This window comes from Salvelinus alpinus, chromosome 21, assembly GCF_045679555.1.
Source record: "Salvelinus alpinus chromosome 21, SLU_Salpinus.1, whole genome shotgun sequence".
Lineage (NCBI taxonomy): Eukaryota > Metazoa > Chordata > Actinopteri > Salmoniformes > Salmonidae > Salvelinus > Salvelinus alpinus.
In genome coordinates, this window is record NC_092106.1 from 6,258,512 (window position 1) to 6,283,553 (window position 25,042).

Sequence of the window (25,042 nt, forward strand, 5' to 3'; positions counted from 1 at the left end):
ATCAGTAACACACTACGCCTCCAGGGACTCAAATCCTGCAGTGCCAGACGTGTCCCCCTGCTTAAGCCAGTACATGTCCAGGCCCGTCTGAAGTTTGCTAGAGAGCATTTGGATGATCCAGAAGAAGATTGGGAGAATGTCATATGGTCAGATGAAACCAAAATATAACTTTTTGGTAAAAACTCAACTCGTCGTGTTTGGAGGACAAAGAATGCTGAGTTGCATCCAAAGAACACCATACCTACTGTGAAGCATGGGGGTGGAAACATCATGCTTTGGGGTTGTTTTTCTGCAAAGGAACCAGGACGACTGATCCGTGTAAAGGAAAGAATGAATGGGGCCATGTATCGTGAGATTTTGAGTGAAAACCTCCTTCCATCAGCAAGGGCATTGAAGATGAAACGTGGCTGGGTCTTTCAGCATGACAATGATCCCAAACACACCGCCCGGGCAACGAAGGAGTGGCTTCGTAAGAAGCATTTCAAGGTCCTGGAGTGGCCTAGCCAGTCTCCAGATCTCAACCCCATAGAAAATCTTTGGAGGGAGTTGAAAGTCCGTGTTGCCCAGCAACAGCCCCAAAACATCACTGCTCTAGAGGAGATCTGCATGGAGGAATGGGCCAAAATACCAGCAACAGTGTGTGAAAACCTTGTGAAGACTTACAGAAAACGTTTGACCTCTGTCATTGCCAACAAAGGGTATATAACAAAGTATTGAGAAACTTTTGTTATTGACCAAATACTTATTTTCCACCATAATTTGCAAATAAATTCATTAAAAATCCTACAATGTGATTTTCTGGAGAAAAAAAATCTCATTTTGTCTGTCATAGTTGAAGTGTACCTATGATGAAAATTACAGGCCTCTCTCATCTTTTTAAGTGGGAGAACTTGCACAATTGGTGGCTGACTAAATACTTTTTTGCCCCACTGTAGTATCAATAAGAATAAAGCTGTGTCATAACGTCAGGGGGAAAGTTCCTAATAAAGTTATATCCATCATAAAAACTCATTGTCATACTTAACCATGCTTGAGCGACCACATCTGGCTCTCCAAGACATGAGTGGAGTCTTGCGGCAACACAAATGGCATCCCTCTGCTAGGGTTCTACGTTTTGATGGTCGTGATGAGACAGAAAATAAACGATAGACACTTAAAAACATTTTTATTTTTTAAAAACCTTTATTTAACTTGGCAAGTCAGTTAAGAACAAATTCTTATTTACAATGATGGCCTACACCGGCCAAACCCGGACGATGCTGGGCCAATTGTGCGCCGCCCTATGGGACTCCCAATCACGGTCGGTTGTGATACAGCCTGGAATTGAACCAGGGTGTTTGCAGTGATGCCTCTAGCACTGAGATGCAGTGCCTTAGACCGCTGCGCCACTCGGGAGTCCGAGTCCAACTCAAGATTTATTGACAACCGGTCAGCAAGAGAAGCATATGAATAGCATACAATCTTCTAAATACATGTTAGATTACATCTTACATTCAGCAAGCTAGGGACTTTCCTTGGTCTCAGCCTATGAACTTCATACAGGATTGTCCAGGTTTGTCTTGTGATGGTCATGCTGACATGCCATCATCCCATCATACACAAATAGGAGGCTTAGTCGTGCCCTGGACATATTATGCTATTACAAACAAAGGAGAACCCTTAGATTGAGAAGATCAACTCACCATCCCATGAGCAACCCATACTGGATACATACTAACCCACATGAGCACCACATACTACACAAACCTATCCCTCTGTAACAGAGTTGGGAATTCCAACCCAACCTGGGTGCAAACTCACAACCCTTTTCTTCCCCTCCATCCATGCCAGTGTAGATGCAGCGGTGCCAGAGCCCCATCTCAGACAGCTCCTCCCTGCCTACGTGCAGTCCAGTGGACAGTGAGCCAACAGGCTAGATGAGGGTTGACACCACAGAAAAGTCCCTTTCACCCTTATACCAACACGCCTGCACATTCCTCAGGCCCTGCTAAGCCCAGGGAAAGGCCTGGCGAGGAAGCATTTGATCACTTGCCACTGTCCTTAGAAAATAAACTCCCTATAAAGGTTGAATAGTTGGATCCTACAGATTTTATGATCCTTTAATAAAAGAAAATAAGGTATGCGTGACGTCAGCCAGAGTAGCAGGTAATTAGGTAGCATGTTATCCCTCACATACATTCTCAGGTTAGAGCTGCTCTTTCAGCATTGCAGTCACACTCAATCCAATCTTTGCAAAAATTCAAACTGAATGTGTGTCCAGAGGTTGGCTGACTGACAACTTGCAAAATATTACATATTACAAGACATAGCATAATATATAATATCAACAATGTGGAGTATTTGTTCATCTATAAACCTACACAGTATATTACTTCCCGGCACCTGTCGATTCTATGGGATATCTGTGGATGTGCATAATTTCCCTCTACCCTCTTTTCAACGTCTTGTGCTCACTCTGCATGTCATCACAGTTATGACAGTGATGTTTGGGTATGTTGTCTGCAGTGGTGGAAAAGGTACCCAATTGTCACACTTGAGTAAAAGTCAAGATACCTTAATAGAAAATGACTCAAGTAAAAGTGAGTCACGCAGTAAAATACTATATGACTAAGTCTAAAAGTATTTGGTTTTAAATATACTTAAATATCAAAAGTAAACGTAATTTCTAAAATATAAAGTATTCAAATATAAGTGTAAATCATTTCAAAGTCCTTATATTAAGCAAACCAGACGACACCATTTCATTGTTTTTATTTATTTAAGCATAGCCAGGGGCACACCAACATAATTTACAAATAAACCATGCTGTACGTATTATTTTCTTTAGGAATGTAGTAAAGTAAAAGTTGTCAAAAATATAAATAGTAAAGTACAGATACCCCCAAAAAACTACTTAAGTAGTACTTTAAAGTATTTTTTACTTAAGTACTTTACGCCACTGGTTGCCAAAGGGAAAAATTTGCCAGAACGGACACACAAGACTGAATGAGTTTGGTCTGTCCACTGACAGTTAGTTTAATAGCTAACACTGCTGACCATTAACTTTCCAAGACAACCACATTAGTTTATCAACTAGACACCAGATTGTTAACTTGTTAATGTTTATGGCACATCTTCTCTGTCCGACCTCTGGTTTCACTTAGTGTGCTGGGACAGAAAACTACAGCAGTGTCAACCACAAAAATTGTACTAAACACAGCTGAGGAACACGGTCGACACTGTGCAGGTGGTCAATTGGGTTTCTGTCTTACAAATGCCACACAATTCATCACCAACACAATAACTGTGGCATATACAGAACATATAATGAATACATTGAAATATGTATAGCGCTTTTCATTACAGAAACTCTAAATCAGGGAAAATAAATATAGATGCAATATACAATAAAAACAACAGTGGTCCAGCAATATAGGCTATGAAAATGACAGTCTGTAGTAGTAGGTTTTAAGGGCCATTTTTTAAGTTCTCATGGATGAAGTGGCTCTCGGATGGTCAGGGAGAGCATTCCATAGACGAGGGGCAAGGGAGCATGAAGGCTCGGTCTCCCATAGTTTGGAGACGTGTATATGAACCTAGCTCAAAAGAAGGGTCAGGCAAGGCAACAAACATGAAACCAAGAGACATGAGAAATTAGGAAACCCTTTATTTCAACCAAGATTATACACAAAATCCATAAATGCAGTAAAACTTTAACCCAAATAAACAAAAACAAGATATTGTACCTTCATAGATAGTTTAGAAGAACACATTATGAGATGTAGGTGAATCTACAAAACACCACAGGTCACAATATTGCACAATATCATTGCTTATATGATCCACCTCATAAGTCTGCATGTACTCTAAAGACAACACTAATGTATTTCAGGTGAGGTGTACTGGGAGCAGAAAGCCACTGCACTACTTCTAAGTTTACTGAAATTAAAAGGTGAACGGGGAAGCTGAGAAAAGCAGACTTAGAACTGAAGGTCACTTTTAATTAGTTTTCAGTGTTGCTTTCCTTGTGGATTTAAGCCTTTTCATGGGTGGCAGTTTGGGCTGGGGAAAAGTAGAACAAAAGAAATACTTGCATAGATACAGTAGGAAAGGGAATAAACATGAAGGAAAATGAGCTATTACATGTTAATGTTAGCATGGGTGTTGAGTTAAGTTTATTCCAGAAGGTCCTGCCCTTAGTCTCTCTATCCAATCAGATCACACATGTCTACTGTACAGAAAGAGAATGGTCCTTAAATGTATTTTTACTCTCTGTAATTCAGGGAGCTTTGCAGATGCTGAGTTTCGCTTATGACGTTTATGTTTAAGGCTTTCTCTAGCCCCCTCTCCTTTCCTCTCTCATGATCTTTCTTCATTAAAGCACCTGGGGGGTGGGAGGGTGGGGTTGGATTAGTATTGGCTGGAATTCCTTCAGAACAGAATTATTAATAAAAAGAGAACAGAATCCCCCCCCCACACACAATCCCCTCGCCCCATGAGCCTGTCTCCGAGGGGAGCGGTGAACCGCCTCACCCCTCAACGTCCCATCTTAAAGTTTGGTCACATTTTTGGAAAGTTCAGATTGAGCCATGCCATCTCCTGAAATCTGATGCAAAGACGGACCTATTGAGTCTTGACATAGTAGAGAATAAGATCCATACCAGAATAGTACTGAATGCTTGGCCAAGATGCCACTTCATACTTCAAGCATGCCATGTCATAGTAGTACGCAATTGCTGGTCCGAGTCAATGTTTTTTTTTTTAGAACCATCTCTATATCAGTACACATGTCCTATTGGCAAAACAAAAACTAGAGAAAAAAACATGATAGAAATCCATAGAATACATTGAAATGAGATAAAACAATGGCAAGTATCCAAAACAGATCCTGTTCTCTCAATACCTCTCTTGAAAGAGGGGTCACTAGCCTGGCCAAGCTATCGGTCAGCTCTTGTACTGGGCCTTGGACCTGGTATGCGAATCAGATTTCCACCATTGTTATTGCAGTTCCACATTGTGTCCGTGGATTCTGTGTGAAGTGGATTACTACTTTTGTCTTTTAGATCTCTGACAGGTAACATTACATTAAGCCTCTTTATTCCTTCAATACAAAGCAGTATCACCTTGCCTAATACAACTCAGACCAGGTCACATCCCATCAGAACGAAAGACGACAGGACAACACCCATTGAGATACACAGTATTCTTATTCCATATCTCTGACGCACCAGAGATCATCATACCAACCTGATACCAACAAAGGTGATAGTCATTTTGCATAGGCAGTCTCTCACTCCATCCATCCATCCATCCATCCCTGCCTTCCTTCCTTCCTTCCTTCCTTCTCTCTCTAGTCTGGTTCTAATGTCTCAAAGCTCCAGAATTTGTTAAAATGTGGGTTAGAACACTCTTGGAGCAGGCTTATGAAACACTACCAAAGGCCTCCTACAAAGACCTTTTTTAACTTGATTGAGTCTCTAAAACTGATGTGCTGTGACATTGTCAGTTAAAGCCATACCATTTCCTTCCTCGTATAGAAAGACATTTTAGGTCCATGTCACCTTGACCAATAAATTCCTCTTCTCTACATCTGAATAAATGGAATATGGCCATTGGCTAATTCGCTTAAAACATACACAAAAAAAAGGGGGAAAAAAGAGATTAACATGGAAACACTAGCAGCATTTCATTTGCTTGTTGATGGGATGGTACTAACCAGCGGAATAGCAGTGCAAAATAGACTTTCAGACCTACAGTACTTTGTCCTAAATGATGGTCCGTCAAATTAAATATTTTCCAAAAATTCCAAATAATTTCCATGCAGAACATCCAATAAATCAATGCAGTTCCCAAAGAGAGTATTTTCAGTGAAACACTCCGTCACTTCATTAGTCAGTACATGCATTTATTTGAGAGAGGAACAAAAATGTTTTGCCATACATATCTGTGATTACCAGCACATTTCGAATTAATTTAACAAATAATAAAAAATTACTAACTAAAAATTAAAGCATTACAAACAGCGGGGGCAGCACAGACATGATTACCTGGGCTGAGACACAACCTGGTTGACCAGGGGAGACAGAACAGTGGGATTGAGACAAGGGGCTCTATTCAACCAAAACCTATATCCAGAGGATCCCGCAGCTGAGACAAACCTGTATTCTTCTTGCACTGTAAGAAAGCACCTTTTTGCCTTACCCTGGAACCTTCTAGATACTGGTTAAATAGGGCCCTTGGTACCTGGGCCATAGGTTCACAGTGTTGGGCATTCAGGCTCACATATGTCCCAAGATGGTATAAGACAGAGGGACCCCTGTGTTCACTCAAACGTTCACCCACCTGTTTATATCAATGTCCTCCTGGCCTACAAGGAAAACCCCAATATCCCCAGCGCTCCCTGGTGGTCTTAGCACAGCGCTGTTTAAGATGTACAGTTTCAACACAGGAAGTCTCTCAGTCAGCGTTTTATCAGAGTGATGTGAACCATCACTCACATAGCTCCTCCTTAGGAAAACGTTCATTTTCACAACTGCACTCCCCCCCCCCCCCCCCTCCCTATTGCCATATCCGTTGATCCCGCCACCCACCATAATCTCATCTACCCCATACCCCCACCCCCCAAAAAATTAAAATAAACGTAATAATTGCTCTAATTTGAATCTGAAATATACACCAAAAATGGGGAAATCTTTAGAAGCAAACCCCATGGAAAATAACTAATAAAATGAGGAAGAGAAGGGGAGAAAAATAAATCACACGAAGGCTCATACAACTATAAAATAAATACAAAATGACTGATTTCTCCAAGCAGTAAAACAAAAAGAGATTAAATTAAACCTAGTCGAGTCGAAGGCAACATTTATCCTGTGTTGAGTTGGGAAATGAGATGGCACAGTGTTGTACCAACAAAAGACAAAGAAAGATGGAGGACTGCTTTTTATTTATACTCCTATTGAGTGTCACACTACATTTAATCACTCTGGGTCGGACAAACAAAAAGAATCCACCTGGAATAGATCGTCTGATAACTGTCCAGTCGAGAAAAAGACAAGAGAAAAAAAAACGGTAGACTTTCTCCGTAATGAACGGCATCACTCCGTCAAAGGCAGACATTTTGTTATCCAACATTTACAGAGGTTACCAGAAAGCTTTAGATTGGAGTAACTCCGCTATCTGATTCTTAAAGGAAACCCAACATCATTTGTGACTGAGACCGTGTGCTTTTGGCAGATGACAGATGGTTTGGGTGTTCCAGAGCGTTGCTGGAGACACTGCAGGGGACGATTCCTGAGGGGGCCAAAGCGAACGGAGGGAACAGAAAAGAAAAAAACGGCCACTTTGGCAGAGATCCCTTACGAGGTGGTGGGGGGGGACAGATAAAACTGTAACACACACATTCCTTGGTTATAAAAACCCTCCGTTTCCCCACTGTCATTGTCAGAGAATGACACACAAAGCCAGTGGGTCCTCTTGTCTGGGTCCCACACTGTCACACACAGCTGTGCACACTCTCTTTCGTCCAGCAGAGGGCAATAGTATGGTTTTGTGTCAGTGTGCAAACCCACGACACTATGAAGAACACACGTCGGGGTGGAGCAGTGGGTGAGCAGTGTGTGTCCTGTGTCTTTGGTTAGCGCAGTGATACACCCCCTCCGTCCCTCTCAACCTCTTTCTCACCCCCCTCCCCCCCAGCATGAGCGTGGTTTCCTGATTGACGGAATGTAGTGACAGGCAAATGGTTAGTGTGATTTTCTTAGTGTCCATTCTTGTTTTTTCTTTACAATACAGTGTGCGCGCGTTTCAATTGAAGTGAATTCCTTATATGCTGTGACGAAGCTCAATGATTATTGTTTTGTGTATTTTTTGTTTGACTTAGATGACAACTGGTCCTCTGTTTTCAGAGAGGGGGTGGTGAGGAGTTGGTGGTAACAACAACCAAATTGGAGGAGCAACAAGCCGAGTCACAGAGACAGAGACGATACGAGTCCTGTGTACCTCTCTCCTACAGAACCACCGCAGAACAAACAGATAGGACCGATATTAGAGCACACATTGTATTATTTGATATAGATCGGCCAATCTATTTTTGGGGTGTGTTACCACAAATGTGTCTAGCGTGTGTGGACTGTACATTGTAAAGAGATCCAGGAGATTAGTAAGTGTAGGTGTACCATGACACAGCTATGGTGCGTCTCTTCCAGTCTCCAGGCTGGCCTCCAGCAACAGCTCCTCCAGGTCCTGACCACAGCTCAGCTCTGCTGTGACACTCACTGCAAAATACACACACTTTGTCAGACTGTGTGTGTGTCTGCGAGTGTACCATGTGTATACCGTATGCATGTGTCGGTCACACCCGTTGTCCCACTACAGACAGGGTGTTCCCTCAGAGCCTGTGACTCACCGTGCTCCATCACACAGCTGCCAGGCCCAGGCTTGGGGCCCTCGGGGTCCAGCAGGTGAAGGGCGAACTCTGGCTTCAGGCCGTTGGGAAGGGCTGAGCCCACCACTTCCTCCACTCTCTCCCCCTCGTCCGTGGAGCTCTCGTCTGGGGACTCCTCTGCCTTGGGAGGGGAGCTATGGCCCTCCACCTCCAGGGAAGTGTCTGTCTCGGCTGGAACAGGTGAGGGCTCAGCGGGAAGAGTGGTCTGTGATTGCCCCTGTGGTTGAAGCTGCTGCTTCTGTAGTTCCTCTAGAACAGGATGTTGTTGTTGCTGCTGTTCCACCTGCACAGGAAGTGCCTGTTTTGCTAGTTGCTGCTGTTCCTCCGACAGATACAGTTCCTGTTCCGCTTCTGCTACACTCTCCGTGGCTCCCTGCTCAGAGGGACTCTCTGGCGCCACCTGTCGCTGTGCCCATGGAAGTGTCTCTACCGGTTCCTGTTGCGGGGGCAGAAGCTCAGAGTCTGGCTGCACTGTTTCAGGCTGTGACTGGAGCGGTGCTGTTAGAAGCAGACTCCCCAGGGGCTTCGTGTTAGTCTGTGTAGCTAGCTGAAGTGCTAACGGTTGCGGCGCTAACGGTTGCTGAACTGTGTCATGAGCCTGTTCCGGACTCTGGTCCTGCTGTGGAAGCCGTTCTGACTGCATCTCATCTTCCTCCTCTGTGTTGGTTTGAGACTCCGCCTGTTCACAAAGTGTCTCTTCTACTGGGTCCTGACTCTCCTCCTTTTCCACAACCACCACCTCCTCTCCTTCAAGCGCAGCTTCAGTGGACTGCTGCTCAACAGCAGACTGTTCTAGCTGGGGCTCTGTAGCTGTCTCTACCATCTGCTCCGTCTGTTGGGGTGATGCTAGTGTTGCTGCTGCTACTTCTGTAGGAAGGGAGGGTGAGTGTGATGGCTGGGCTGCTGTTAATGGGCTCTGCTCCGCCAGTACAGGTTGTGAACGGTCTAGAACTCCCTCCACTTCCTCCTCTGTGGGCTGGGTTAGGAGGTTGGATGGTAGTTCTAGCGTCTCCGACAGGTCATTAGGAGTCTCTACTACGGTCTCTTCTGAAGGGGGTAGCTCTGGCGCAACAGGACTCTGCTCCGTCTGTTTAGGATCGACCGTCTGTGGTTCGTCTGAACTCTGGACCAGCTCCTGTGTCAGTGGTGTCGGCGTGGTCTGGGGCTGTGTCTGTTCTGGCAGGCTCTGCGTCACCTCCTCCTGTGTCAGTGGTGTGGGCGTGGCCTGGGGCTGTGTCTGTTCTGGCAGGCTCTGTGTCACCTCCTCCTGTGTCAGTGGTGTGGGCGTGGTCTGGGGTTGTGTTCTCACCTCCTCCTGTGGGGGTTGTGAAGGAGGATGTGGTTGCTGTGTGGTTTCCTTCACTAGTGACACCACCGGCTCTTTGGAGACCTGGGGCTTGGTCAGGCCAATCTCCCCCAGGACCTGTTGCTGGTCAGAGAAACTCTCGACTCTGGTCACCATGAAGATCTTGTGGCCCCTCCCGGGGCTCGACACAGAGATACAGCGGCCCGGCGAGGGGGGCGTACCGGGGGCCCCCGTGGACTCTGTGACGGTGATCCCTGAAATGACAGACCCCGTAGCTGGTGAGGCAGAGGGGGCGGGGGGCGTCTGTGAGGCACTGAGGGGGTGCTGAGTTGTCGCCGCTCGGACTGAAGGACCAGTGTGTTTGGGGGCGGGGGAGACGGAGGGAGCTTTAGAGAGAACCACCTCTTCCTCCTCTTCGTCGTCCGTGTCCGAGTCGGACTCCAAAAGCGAAGGCAACACCACTCCCTCAGAGCTCGCTGCCAATTGGCTTTCAGTCAGGCGCTCAGTGTCTTTCACTCCTTCCTCTCCTCCCTCACACTCACTGTCTTTCCCATCGTTATCAACATGCTCGCCGGAATCAGCTCCGTCCTCCTCTATGGTTCTGTCCTCGGTGGCGATCTCGGCCATGGAGGCCGAATGCATCTGCTGCTCGGTCTCCTCCTTCTCCTTGGCTAGGATGAAGTTCCGCTTGCAGCCGTTCTGGATCTCAGCCAGCAGGGAACGCTGCGTATCGATGAAGCTCTTCACCTGGGAGGCAGAAGGAAAACACAAATGCATGAGAACTAGTTGAGATCGGGGCTTTCTACATTGATGTTCCCTGTCTACTTTAACCCTACTCCCCCCAACCCTACAAATTCATCTTGACAATGTATTACAAAGGACAACCTGCATACAGTCCCCACTCCTCTCTGTACTTCTCCCCATCTCCTCCCTTTCCCCCTTTCCCCATTTCCCCCCTCTCTCTCACAGTCTCTTTCTTGGGCTCTCGGTCCAGGTCGAGGCGTAGGAGGGAGGTGTTGACTTTGAGGGCCAGGGAGAGGGCCATGAGGCCCCCTGTCTTGATCTCGTTCTCCCTCAGGTCCAGACGCAGCAGCCGGGGGCTCTCGGCGACGAACTCAGCCACCGCCACGGCACCTGACATACAGTACAGGGGGAGCGGAGATACAGGGCTCAGCTCAATGCCGTTTCACACACTAACAGCTCCATTTACTTAGTCAATGAGGGTTTTATTTTAAACCAAAAGTATTTTAATAGCTGTAAATAGCTACAGTGAGGGAAAAAAGTATTTGATCCCCTGCTGATTTTGTACGTTTGCCCACTGACAAAGAAATGATCAGTCTATAATTTTAATGGTAGGTTTATTTGAACAGTGAGAGACAGAATATCAACAAAAAAATCCAGAAAAACGCATGTCAAAAATGTTATGAATTGATTTGCATTTTAATGAGGGAAATAAGTATTTGACCCCTCTGCAAAACATGACTTAGTACTTGGTGGCAAAACCCTTGTTGGCAATCACAGAGGTCAGACGTTTCTTGTAGTTGGCCACCAGGTTTGCACACATCTCAGGAGGGATTTTGTCCCACTCCTCTTTGCAGATCTTCTTCAAGTCATTAAGGTTTCTAGGCTGACGTTTGGCAACTCGAACCTTCAGCTCCCTCCACAGATTTTCTATGGGATTAAGGTCTGGAGACTGGCTAGGCCACTCCAGGACCTTAATGTGCTTCTTCTTGAGCCACTCCTTTGTTGCCTTGGCCGTGTGTTTTGGGTCATTGTCATGCTGGAATACCCATCCACGACCCATTTTCAATACCCTGGCTGAGGGTTTGACGGTACATTTGACGGTACATGGCCCCGTCCATCGTCCCTTTGATGCGGTGAAGTTGTCCTGTCCCTTTAGCAGAAAAACACCCCCAAAGCATAATGTTTCCACCTCCATGTTTGACGGTGGGGATGGTTTCTTGGGGTCATAGGCAGCATTCCTCCTCCTCCAAACACGGCAAGTTGGGTTGATGCCAAAGAACTCCATGTTGGTCTCATCTGACCACAACACGTTCACCCAGTTGTCCTCTGAATCATTCAGATGTTCATTGGCAAACTTCAGACGGGCATGTATATGTGCTTTCTTGAGCAGGGGGACCTTGCGGGCGCTGCAGGATTTCAGTCCTTCACGGCATAGTGTGTTACCAATTGTTTTCTTGATGACTATGGTCCCAGCTGCCTTGAGATCATTGACAAGATCCTCCTGTGTAGTTCTGGGCTGATTCCTCACCGTTCTCATGATCATTGCAACTCCACGAGGTGAGATCTTGCATGGAGCCCCAGGCTGAGGGAGATTGACAGATCTTTTGTGTTTCTTCCATTTGCGAATAATCACAGAAACTGTTGTCACCTTCTCACCAAGCTGCTTGGCGATGGTCTTGTAGCCCATTCCAGCCTTGTGTAGGTCTACAATCTTGTCCCTGACATCCTTGGAGAGCTCTTTGGTCTTGGCCATGGTGGAGAGTTTGGAATCTGATTGATTGATTGCTTCTGTGGACAGGTATCTTTTATACAGGTAAGAAACTGAGATTAGGAGCACTCCTTTTAAGAGTGTGCTCCTAATCTCCGTTCGTTACCTGTATGAAAGACACCTGGGAGCCAGAAATCTTTTTGATTGAGAAGGGGTCAAATACTTATTTCCCTCATTAAAATGCAAATCAATTTATAACATTTTTGACATGCATTTTTCTGGATATTTTTGTTGTTATTCTGTCTCTCACTGTTCAAATAAACCTACCATTAAAATTATAGACTGATAATTTCTTTGTCAGTGGGCAAACGTACAAAATCAGCAGGGGATCAAATACTTTTTTCCCTCACTGTAAATAAGAACACACAAACACACACCCTCGCAAGACAGCTTGGTGGACGCCAGGCCCAGCCGGAGCACCGAGCGGTTGGCGATCAGACCGTCCTTCAGCTTGTGGACCCCCTCGTTCCCCACAGAGTTATGGCCCAGATTTAGGGTCTCCAAACTCTGGGTACAGGGCTAGAGAGGGAGAGAGAGAGGAACAGGTTTTACACATAGCATGGGATAGGGGGCAGCAAATATACTGTGACGTATGATGCAAAGTACAACACACTACAAACAGATGGCTGTATCCATCACTTTGAAAATGGATATGTATATACAGCGCATTCGGAAAGTATTCAAAACCCTTCCCTTTTCCACATCTTGTTGCGTTACAGCAAATTTTCTAAAATGTATTAAACAAAAACAAATCTCAATCTACACACAATACCCCATAATGATAAAGCACATTTTTTGCAAATGTATAAAAAATTAAATAACTGAAATACCTTAACATAAGTATTCAGACCCTTTGATATGAGACTCGAAATTGAGCTCAGGTGCATCTGGTTTCCATTGACCACCCTTGAGATGTTTCTACAACTTGGAGTCCACCTGTGGTAAATTCAATTGATTGGACATGATTTGGAAAGGCACAAACCTGTCTATATGAAGGTCCCTCAGTTGACAGTGCATGTCAGAGCAAAAACCAAGTCATGAGGTTGAAGGAATTGTCCGTACAGCTCCGAGACAGGATTGTGTTGAGGCACAGATCTGGGGAAGGGTACCACCAAAAAAATTCTGCAGCATTGAAGGTCCCCAAGAACACAGTGGCCTCCATCTTTCTTAAATGGAAGAAGTTTGGAACCACCAAGACCCTTCCTAGAGCTGGCCGCAAAGCCAAACTGAGCAATCGCGGGAGAACGGCCTTGGTCAGAGAGGTGACCAAGAACCCAATGGTCACTCTGACATGGCTCCAGAGTTCCTCTGTGGAGATGGTTGTCCTTCTGGAAGATTCTCCCATCTCTGCAGCACTCCACCAATCAGGCCTTTATGGTAGAGAGGCCAGACGGAAGCCACTCCTCAGTAAAAGGCACATGACAGCCCGCTTGGAGTTTGCCAAAAGGCACCTAATGGACTCTCAGACCATGAGAAACAAGATTCTCTGGTCTGATGAAATCAAGAGAAAACTATTTTGCCTGAATGCCAAGCGTCACGTCTGGAGGAAACCTGGCAACATCCCCACGGTGAAGTATGGTGGTGACAGCATCATGCTATGGGAATGTTTTTCAGCGGCAGGGACTGGGAGACTAGTTAGGATCAAGGGAAAGATGAACGGAGCAAAGTACTGAGAGATCCTTGATGAAAACCTGCTCCAAACCGCTCAGGACATCAGACTGGGGCGAAGGTTCACCTTCAAACAGGACAACGACCCTAAGCACACAGCCAAGACAACACAGGAGTGGCTTCGGGACAAGTCTCTGAATGTCCTTGAGTGGCCCAGCCAGAGCCCGAACTTAACCCGATCAAACATTTCTGGAGACACCTGAAAATAGCTGTGCAGCAACGCTCCCCATCCAACCTGACAGAGCTTGAGAGTATCTGCAGAGAAGAATGGGAGAAACTCCCCAAATACAGGTGTGCCAAGCTTGTAGCGTCATGCCCAAGACTCGATGCTGTATTCGCTTCCAAAGGTGCTTTAACAAAGTACTGAGTAAAGGGTCTGAATACTTACGTAAATGTAATATTTCAGTTTAACATTTTCCATGAATTAGCAAATATTTCTAAAAATCTGTTTTTGCTTTGTCATTATGGGGTATTGTGTATAGATTGATGAAGGAAAAAAACAATTTAATTTCAGAATAAGGCTGTAATGTAACAAAATGTGGAAAAGGTTGAGGGGTCTGAATACTTTCCGAAAGCACTATATGTATGTATGCATGTATGCATGTATGCATGTATGCATGTATGTATGCATGTATACAGAGTACCAGTCAAAAGTTTGGACACCTACTCATTCAAGGGTTTTCTTTATTTTTACTATGTTCTACACTGTAGACATCAACACTATGAAATAACACATACGGAATCATGGAATAACCAAAAAAGTGCTAAACAAATAAAAAATATATTTTATATTTTTCAAAGTAGCCATCCTTTGCCTTGACAGCTTTGCACACTCTTGGCATTCTCTCAACCAGCTTCACGTGCAATTATTTTCCAACATTCTTGAAGGAGTTCCCACATATGCTGTTGGCTGCTTTTCCTTCACTCTGCAGTCCAACTCATCCCAAACCATCTCAATTGGGTTGAGGTCAGGTGATTGTGGAGGCCAGGTCATCTGAGGCAGCACTCCATCACTCTCCATCTTGGTCAAATAGCCCTTACACAGCCTGGAGGTGTGTTGGGTCATTGTCCTGTTGAAAAACAAATGATAGTCCCACTAAGCCCAAACCAGATGGGATGGCGTATCGCTGCAGAATGCTGTAAATAAATCACAGACAGTGTCACCAGCAAAGCACCCCCACACCATCACACCTTCTCCTCTATGCTTCACGGTTGGAACGTTCAACTACTCTCTGCGTCTCACAAAGACATGGCGGTTGGAACCAAAATTCTAAAATTTGGATTCATCAGACCAAAAGAACAGATTTCCACCGGTCTAATGTCCATTGCTCATGTTTCTTGGCCAAAGCAAGTCTCTTCTTCTTATTAGTGTCCTTTAGTAGTGGTTTCTTTGCAGCAATTCGACCATGAAGGCCTGATTCACAGTGTCCTCTAAACAGTTGATGTTGAGATGTGTCTGTTACTTGAACTCTGTGATACATTTATATGGGCTGCAATTTCTGAGGCTGGTAACTCTAATGAACTTATCCGCTGCAGTAGAAGTAACTCTGGGTCTTCCTTTCCTGTGGCGGTCCTCATGAGAGCGCTTGGTTTTTGCGACTGCACTTGAAGTTCTTGACATTTTCCGGATTGACTGACCTTCATGTCTTAAAATAATGATGGACTGTCATTTCTCTTTGCTTATTTGAGCTTTTCTTGACATAATGTGGACTTGGTCTTTTACCAAATAGGGCTATCTTCTGTATACCACCCCTACCTTGTCACAACACAACTGATTGGCTCAAACACATTAAGAGGAAAGAAATTCCACTAATTCACACCTGTTAATTGAAATGCATTCCAGGTGACTACCTCATGAAGCTGGTTGAGAGAATGGCAAGAGTGTGCAAAGCTGTCAACAAGGCAACGGGTGGTTACATAAAATATATTTAGATTTTTTTTAACACTTCTTTGGTTACTACATGATGCCATGTGTTATTTCATAGTTTTGATGTCTTCACTATTATTCTACAATGTTGAAAATAGTCCAAATAAAGAAAAACCCCGGAATGAGTAGGTGTGTCCAAACTTTTGACTGATACTTATATATATATAGTAAAAAAAAAAATATATATATATATATATATAGTAAAAACAAATGCATTGTACGTGGTGCCTACATGTACACGTCTCTCCTATTATGAGAGTGCAGCGGAGGCAGTCATGGGATCTCGTGCATGAGCGTTAGATGAATGTCCAGAGCGTGTGTTCTGCACCACTAGATCCAGCCCGTGATGGGAACGCTAGCCGACAGGCCTCTCTGAAGACCCGGAATCTCGTGTGTATGTGCCAACATTCTCAGAAGGCCAGTATTCCAAACACCCCTCAACGTCCCGACAAAGGGACATCTAAAAAGGGACCTCATTCTAGGTTCCTCAGTTCTTAAAGAGCGACAGCTGCGATTTCATTTCTGTATTTTGATATGGCGAGGAAGTATCAGTCGTACCAAACCTGTCCACCTGGGGGTCCGACTAGGCTTCATTCCAGTTGGGTGATATACAGTACATTCAGAATATCATCCACACAGCCCTAAAAACACTTTCCCTCAGGCCTGCTGACTAAGTCCTCCACGCGGTCAAAACAGTATCATTCTCTATGTCAAGGATAAACGGACTGTTGGAGCACCACTACTATGTGCATGAGCCACCCTCCCACTGACCGACAGGCCTGGATATAGACGTCACCACCATGCTTAACTAAAAAAGGCCCAGTACAGCCGTTTCGATCTCGGAATGTTGACTGCACTGGGCCTTTAAAGCTAGGCCCAGTTCTCCTGGCAACCGGATCGGTGATAATGGCCTGTACCCAGCTTCTCTGTCCTGATAGGACAAGCCGAGACCGGCTGGGAAGGGGGAGATAGCAGTGGGAGGGAAAGGGAAAGCTGCTGACATCACTGGAAGTAAAACGTGACTGGACATCAGTCACATTAGCCATACGGGTGGGATTCTTCAGAGCGACTTCAATTAACTGTAGATCTTGCAGTGTTATGAACTTCATGTACAGAATGGGGTCCAATGTAACTGCCAACGCATGTCTATGGTTCCACAGGGATCCCATAGGGATTCATTGTCTGTTTTATACATCGTTTCTGTGGGAGAGATGTGAGGCAGGCTCCAGACACAAAAACACAAGACTGCTTAAATCAGCAGAGTCCAGGGAGCACACGCAAACCACAGTTTCCTCAACCCCATGGCTGCATGACATGTGTGCGCGTGTGTGAATGTACATCAGTGCTGAGCCGAAGCACCTCACTTTGCGGCGTGTGTTTACCAGTGCAGCTGCGAGGTAGCCCATGCCGTTGTGCGTTAGCTGGTTGTTCCAGAGCACCAGAGTGACCAGGCCTTTCCTCTGTTCCTTCAGGCCTTCACAGACGTAGGCCAGACCTGCACATCACACAGAGGGGGGGATAGAGAGAAAGAGGTTAAGGGTAATGGTTGAGCGTGGGGTTAGTTTGTGATTCAAATGACATTTGTGGTTAGAGAATGCGGTTCTTCCGTTCTTTAAAACACGTCCAGATTATTTGTTACAAGGAAACAAGAGTCGGAGTGGAACTATTTTAGTATTTTGGACTGCAAGATGAAAAACTCAACGCTGGGTTATGAGGTTGTCATGATGTGATAGATAAGGTGAGAGAAACACAGAGAGACAGAGACAGAGAGAGAGAGAGAGAGAAAGTGAGAAAGAAAGGTTCAGACAGGGAGAGAGAGAGAGGACTGGGAGAGAAACAGAGTGAAGAGGCTGGTGTGAAGATGCTGAAATGAAGATGCTGATGTGAAGAGGCTGGTGAGATGATAGCAGCGAGCTGTATCCCTACCAGAGTCCAGTATGTGGTTGTTGCGGAGGTCCAGTATCTGGATGTTGCAGTTGAACTTGAGCAGGTTGCCCAGCTGTGCCGAGTCCTGCAGGCCGTTCAGCTTGTTATCAGCCAAGTACAGCTCCCGTAGGTTCATGTTCATCTTCAGAGCCGTGGCTGGAGAGAGGGAGAGATGCGAGAGGGAAGGAGAGACAAATGAGAGAAGGATGAGGAAATGGAGGCAAAAACTTATTGGTTAACACAGTGATGATTCCCTGCCCCCAGTCTTCCCGCCCTGTTACCCAGCAGCATTAGTGGTCGTCCAGAGAGCCCAGCGTTCTCTAGGTGCAGCACAGCAAGACTGCCGCTGATGCGGAGCGCCCGTGCCACAAACGGGGCAGAGTGATCCAGCAGGGGTGTGTTGCGGGCGTCCAGGTACTGCAGAGAGCTCGTCTGGGGGCAAAAAACACATGCAGTAATGTTTAAATAAAATTTATAGTCAAATTTATTTTATAAATCCCTTTTCACATCCGCAGTTGTCAAAGTGCTTTACAGATACCCAGCCTAAAACCACTTTATTTGTATGATTTGAGAAGGAGACTCATTCTCTAGATCTCATACCCACGTCGTCATGAGTCACTGACACATTCTTCTTACAATCAAAAGGTAGAAAAAACATGGTCTCCTCTGTGTAGACATGCTAACCCATAACAGCAGACAGTTTTGTTTGTGCCTTCGGGAGGCCTGCGATCTGCAGCCCACGTACTGTCAGCTGTGGCTAATATGGACGGCAGGTAGTCTAGCGGTTAGCGCATTGGGCCAGTAAACGAAAGGTTGCTAGTTCGAATCCCCGAGATGACATGGTGGAAAAAATGACGATGTGCCCTTAAGACACTTCATCCTAATTGCTCCAGGGGCGCTGGCCGTGACCCCATTCTCTAAGGGTGTCTCAGAGAGTTGGGATATGCAAAAAATAAATCACATTTCAAATTTGCACATAATACACACTTGTGAAATAGGACAATTATAAGTGCCCACCAAATGATTATATCTGAACATCCATGTGCGCACAAACAGACTTGTACAGAGGATGTCTTTGGAAAATATATTGGATAATCCTCCCAGCATCCCTGGGAATGGGAACACACACACACACACACACACACACACACACACACACACACACACACACACACACACACACACACACACACACACACACACACACACACACACACACACACACACACACACACAACCCCCCCCACCGGGTTTAACTGTGACCTGACCTCTCTTCCATAATCCAGGAACTTCCCGTAATCTGTAATCGGAGCTCTGATAGTGATGACTCACGTCACAGCGCCAGTTAAGAGCATTACACCTTGCTGTCACTGGAAAGAGACATTATTCTCTAACAAATACGTGCTACGTCCAGCCAGCGATGATGCATAGCCATATCCAGACACACCTGTACACACAACCAGGCATGTATAGTACCTCTGCAAACGCAAAGGACGTCAAGCTGCTTGCTTCGAGAGTACTGCATCCCTGTGATTTGGCTCAAAGAGGCCTCGGAAGTCAGGACCTCTGCCTTGCAAACACATGACCTCCCTCCTGAATTGTCTCTACCCGTCACGCTATTGAAAAAAGCCTTTTAACTGCGCAAGGGGCTGAGGACTGAGTTTCACATATCCCCATCTGCTACACAAACACACAAGCCAAAAAGCATACTTGTGTACGTACACTAAACCTCCTGCATGCCTCAGTGCCCGATTGCAGCCCCAGGGGGTGCTTCAGTGGAGACCGCAGGCATGTCTCATCCTGATACATACCCCGGGGAGATGTCTTTCTAAACCAACAAGGGTTTAGTGTTAATGAAACGGGGGATAGGCTACGTTGCAAATCCAGTTGGTCTAAATGCATTCAATACCCTAAACATGCCACTGGATTCTACGCATTGTCATTTTAAAAACGCCCATCACTTGCTTATTATGATGGCTAAATACTGCACAATTTAAACACCTGCCCCTTAATCCCCAAAAGTCTAAATATTGGACTGTAAATTGTGCCTTCCTGTACGATACTTATGCCATAAAATGTATTCTATTCTACTGAGCCATTTACTTTATGTTGCTATTTTATTTTATTTCTTCTTATTGTTGTTTGCATTGTCTAGAAGGAACCTGCAAGTAAGCATTTCATTGGACGATGTATACCACGTGTATCCTGTACATACGACTAATAAAACTTGAAATATTTAGAAAATCCCTATCAATTAGTGGTGATAACATCACATCCACTGTTTTGCCATTGATTCATTGCTTCCCCCCCCCCCCGACCCCAGTGACCCCCTGCCCAGAGGTCAAGACCTCTCACCTTCCTCATCATGTGGGCTGCGGCCTGCCAGCCGCGGGTGCCGATGTGCTTGTTGAAGGAAATGTTGAGGTGTGTGGCCGACTCATAGTACTCAATCATGTCAAAGAGAGCGGACGCACCCTGGGAGGAGGAGAGGAGAGACAGAGGAGGATCAAATGTTAGGCAACACTTTACACTGGCCTTACATCCCAACTACTAAGATAAGATCACGAAAGAGAAATATTCCATACAAGTGTTGCCATACGTTCTAAATGGGAGGAAGGACTGACAGTGTTGTGCACAACCTCTGTTACTATGGAAACGACCAACCGCCTCAAGGGTAGGGGGGGGGGGGGGGGGGGTGAGACCTGCTGGAACATACCACTGGTTGGTTGGTTGGTGAGTGAGCGTGAGAGACGGACCAAAGGAAAATAGAGAAATAGGCCTATATGGTAGAAGCTGATACTACGGCTCAGACATCAACACTCCAAAAGGTCCGGGATTTTTACCCAGGAAACCTACACCCAGAAAACTCATGAGCAGGCGAGTATTGTGAGTAGAAGGGAATCTACACACACAGGCATAGGCCCCATTTGCCTGAAACAGCAGAAATAGTCAAGTCATGAGTCCGGTGGGTAAGTATCTGGCTGGCTGCAGAATCTGCATGTCGACCTCAGTCTAGGAAGCACCACATGACTGGGGCCAGGACAGCACAATCTGCACAGGGAACCTTTCCTCAACCCTCCAGAAATCATTAGAAACTGTGGAATCATTCATGCAAATAATACCGTGCCTTTGGAATTAATTCACGCAAATCAAACAAAACATTGTCTTCGATTAAATAAGTAGACAACCGGTCGAGATAGAATCTGAGGTAATCTGACCAGAACCATGACCATCCAAAAGTAAAGAAACTGAACAAATAAGTCCTGACGGATGTCCCTGGCTGGCTGGTGTAGCTACAGTAAGTCCAGAGAGCCTGATGAAGTGAGGCAGCTGGAAAAGGGTAACACAACCCACTACAGAGAGACTGGGCTGATACATGGCTGTCTCATCCACTGCCTCTCTCATTCACCCACTCCTTCGCTCCCTTTCCCTCTGTCGCCCAGGTAGGGCCATCCACATCCAGCCCGGCAAACCCACTGTCCCCATCTAAACTCCCCTATAATGACCCCCCTGCCTTGGGGGGGGGGGGGAGACGACTCCGTGAGAGAGCCACTAAAAAGAAGGTCTTTAATGAGCGAGTGTGAGGGAGCTCTGCAAGTCAGTTCAGTGACATTTTCAGGGCAGTCAGTGAGTGTGGGGGGATGCGCCTGCATTCATACCACGATGTATTTGTTTAGTACTGTCGGTGTATCTATGCATGCATGAACATGCTTATGTGGATAGCAAATGGGTGCATGCACTGTCCTCTCTGCGTGCATGAATTTGCACTCACGTATAGGTCTACAGTATAGTCTGTGCAAGCATGGACAAAAAGTGTGTGCATTTACAGCACTTGACTGAGTAGCACCAAGCCTACAAAATGTGTGTTTGAGGAAATAAGAAGTGGTCAGACTAGGCAGCGTCGGTTTGTGTCCCTCTGGCCTACAGCAGAGCTCCGGTTCTGACCGCCTTGTCTGTCTGCGTCTGACCGCCTGTCTGTCCGCGTCTCAACCCAACCCCATCTAATGGTGTTTACATTCACAGAGCTCTTAGAGTAATCGCGCGACCCTGGGAGACACTGCACATCCTGTCAGAGGAGAGAGGGACAGGAAAACAGACAGGGGGAACGAGAGGACAGGGAAATAAGAGGGAAATAATGAGAGCAAGGGAAAGGAGTGGAAGAGAGGAAAGAAGGAAACATTTAAAAAAATGTAAAAAAGGAAGATAGGAGGGGAGGGTAAAACCGGGAAGGGAGAAGAGGGGAAAGGAGAGTAAGGGGTGTGGATAAACGTACATCTTCATCCAGGTTGGTCTGCTCCAGGTCCACCACTTTAAACTGGACCCGCTTGAACACCTCCTCCAGGGACTCACACGCCTTATAGTCCAGCTTCTCACCTGGAGGGACACAAGCGGTCACGCCTTGAAGACAGACCTGTGTGCACGTGTCTGTTGTACGCGGTGCATGTGTTTCAGGATACACTTACCTTTAAGGTCCAGGCATTCATTTCGATGAGTTAGGTCTTTCAGCTCCTAAGAAAACACAGGGAAACAGAACAACCCTCAGTAAGACACACAAAGCCAATCCCTCAGAGAGACAACACAGTAGGTCAATGTCACCATAGAGACAGACTTTGACATTCATCACATAAAAAGGGGACCAATATGAACCCATGTAAATGGAGAAAAAAACTCCTGTGTACACAGGATACAAAGAACAGGTCGGCAGGACACGATTGCTCAATGGGATTAAAGTGTGTGTGTGTGTGTGTGCGCGCACGCTCTTGCGTCAGAAGAATACAACATCAAGCCAAGACCTGCCTGAACAGACAGGAAAACGGCAGACAAAGCATTTCTTCTCTTATCTGGACCAGTGTGACAGTATGATTGTATGCCAATAATAATATCCAGCATTTTATCTGTTGAACGTCCCAGATCCCTATATAGGTAAAGGTTGATTCTTCCCGCTCAGTGTGTCTGTGTGTTGTTACACACCTGGCTGACGCACGGCAGCCATTTTGTGCCAATAAGATGCGCAAGATCAAAAGGACAAGGAAAATAGTGTCATCTGAAATGTAGCAGGTCCATGAAACCGGAGCTGGACACATTGCGATTACAGCGTGTTATAGAGGCCCGTGGCGGGAATTGCCCTCAGTCACATCTCTACACGACCCACAAGTCTGTTTACGTGACGCATGTGTCCTCACTCCACAGCAACCAATTCTATTCTGCACAGTTAGTGTCATAACGCCGATGCATTCAAGGGGGGGCTATTCCAATCCAGCCTACCCCAGCACACCTCCAACCCCGTCGCCCTCCCTACCACCCCCCCCAGCAAATCCCATTGCGCTGCACTACACGGCACGGTGAACATGAACTCAATAACCTCACCTCCCCCACCACCGGCTGCTTGTCAGATAGTCATCGCTGATAACAGTAGCTAAACAGACCTATGTCCTCATATCAAAAGCAAAGTACACCGGAGTGTATTTTCAGGGTATGTGATCTACACAACCAAGAGCAAAATTAGGGCCATCCGTTCGTAGGTTACGGTCAATACTTAAAAATTGCAGATGAGAAATACAGCCAAGTCTGTTCAAGATCAGCAGCGATAGATAGCTAAGAATGGATCACGGCCCTGAAGCTCTGCTAGGATCTGAATATAGCCCAGCCAGACAGCCATTCGTGTAAGAAACAACAGACCGCAGAAAAACAATGACCTTTCCATTTGCTCCCTGTTTGTTTTGGAAAACAGACTAAAGCAAATAGTCCCCTGGCCCTATAGCCTTCAGGTGGTTTTGACTGTCTGCAGGCGATACTGACAGACACTTCAGCCCAGACAAACACACCCTTCTTGAGAAAATTAAAAAGTCATTGTACTTTAAACTACAGCTTGTTTAGTCACTTGCCATGAAGAATACACAGCCATTAGCACAATATACTATGTTGCCAGAAGCCTACAGCAGATGCATGTGAATGTGACGGTGTGAGAGGAAAGACAGACCTATTCAGGTGTGTGAGAGTGCATGTGAGCAGCACACAGTGAAGACGCGTAAGACCCACTGAGGCACTGCATAGTGTGTGTGTGTGTCACCCATTCAGGTACAGATACATTCATCTGAGTGAATGACTTTCTGGGGCTGATGGTGTGTGACCCTCCGTGGCGTTCTGGGATTGGCAGGTCCTCCACTCTTCTACCTGGGGTGATTGTGTGTGTGTGTGTCTCAGAGGGGCGAGCGAGAAACTACGGAAAAGGAACCCGATACGGCACTGCACAGGCCTCCACAATAGGATATAATAGGACTGTTTGGCCGCAGGTATGTCTGTCCCTGAATAATGAGTGTAGTCCTATAGACCTTAACGAGTATGCCAAAGTGAACATCTGTATCCTTATGAGTGTGCGTATTCTTGAGCGTGTGTGGACATGTGCGTACACATCTATAGTTGTGCGTGTGTGACAGAGGGGGAGATTGAATGTCCTTGTGCCGAGGGGGAGCAGCGGAGACAGAAATGTGACACAGGGCTGCCAAGCGTCTAAGCCCCGGGGCTCTGGTTGGGGCTACTGAGGCTCAGGTATTCCACACACAGATGCTGAATAGGCTAGAGCCCCTTAAACACACACACACTTAATGTAGGTAACCTGTAGGCCCCTGGCCGAACACCACGTGCACAGTACACACGAAATAAAAAGTGTATTTAAAGGGAAGGGGGGGGAAACAAAATCTTTCTTGGCAGCCATTTTTTTTTGACGGGTATGTTTATACAGCCGTTTCTTTCAAGGATGACTAAGCAGAAAAACCGGGCCGTGGATCAGAGCAGACCAGCAGCCAACACACTGACGACGGTGTATTCACTGGCTGTTAACCCCACAGTGGAAAGTTACCCAGCCTTTATTTAAGGCCCGAGCAGAAGGCCAGCTTAGCGCAGTGATGAGTCTTTCCACAAGTGTGCGCGATGTCACCCTCTCTCTCACCAATGACTAAACACCGCCTGAGTGGAGTGACGGGAGATTCCCTGAGCCTCCGTCACACACACACACACGAGAAAGAGGAGGCGGATTGAGCAAGGTTTTTCTTGCGAGGAATGCGCGAGGTAGAGAGGTGCAGGAAAGGTAGACAGGCGACAGTACACGGGGTTGAGAGAGAAGGAAAGGGAGGCAATTCTTCCACCAAGAACATGTGTGTTTGCACAGTACGTGTGTGTGTGTGTGTGTGTGTGGGCAGTGCGAACCGCAAACATCCAACAGTGATAAGGGCTTGTAAGTAAGCATTTCACGGTAAGGTCTACACCTGCTGTACTCGGCGC

The 25,042-nt window shown here is 46.1% G+C and overlaps 1 protein-coding gene across 4 annotated transcripts in view; it reads right to left on the reverse strand.

Annotated features, from left to right (window-relative positions):
* Positions 1-3,629: 3,629 nt before the first annotated feature.
* Positions 3,630-25,042, reverse strand: part of LOC139547687 (protein phosphatase 1 regulatory subunit 37-like) — a 52,643-nt gene continuing 31,230 nt past the window's right edge. The window contains exons 3-13 of one of the 4 annotated variants that reach the window (XM_071356682.1): positions 22,225-22,270; positions 22,035-22,135; positions 20,117-20,236; positions 18,043-18,193; positions 17,762-17,917; positions 17,218-17,330; positions 12,618-12,759; positions 10,696-10,862; positions 8,384-10,475; positions 8,154-8,252; positions 3,630-4,363 (exon numbers count right to left, since the gene is read on the reverse strand). In XM_071356682.1, coding sequence (XP_071212783.1) covers positions 8,164-8,252; positions 8,384-10,475; positions 10,696-10,862; positions 12,618-12,759; positions 17,218-17,330; positions 17,762-17,917; positions 18,043-18,193; positions 20,117-20,236; positions 22,035-22,135; positions 22,225-22,270 — 3,177 coding nt within the window. In that variant the 3' untranslated portion in view covers positions 3,630-4,363; positions 8,154-8,163. Of the gene's footprint in view, positions 8,253-8,383; positions 10,476-10,695; positions 10,863-12,617; positions 12,760-17,217; positions 17,331-17,761; positions 17,918-18,042; positions 18,194-20,116; positions 20,237-22,034; positions 22,136-22,224; positions 22,271-25,042 lie in introns of all 4 variants that reach the window. The other 3 variants (XM_071356681.1, XM_071356680.1, XM_071356679.1) reach the window with 3 other exon arrangements.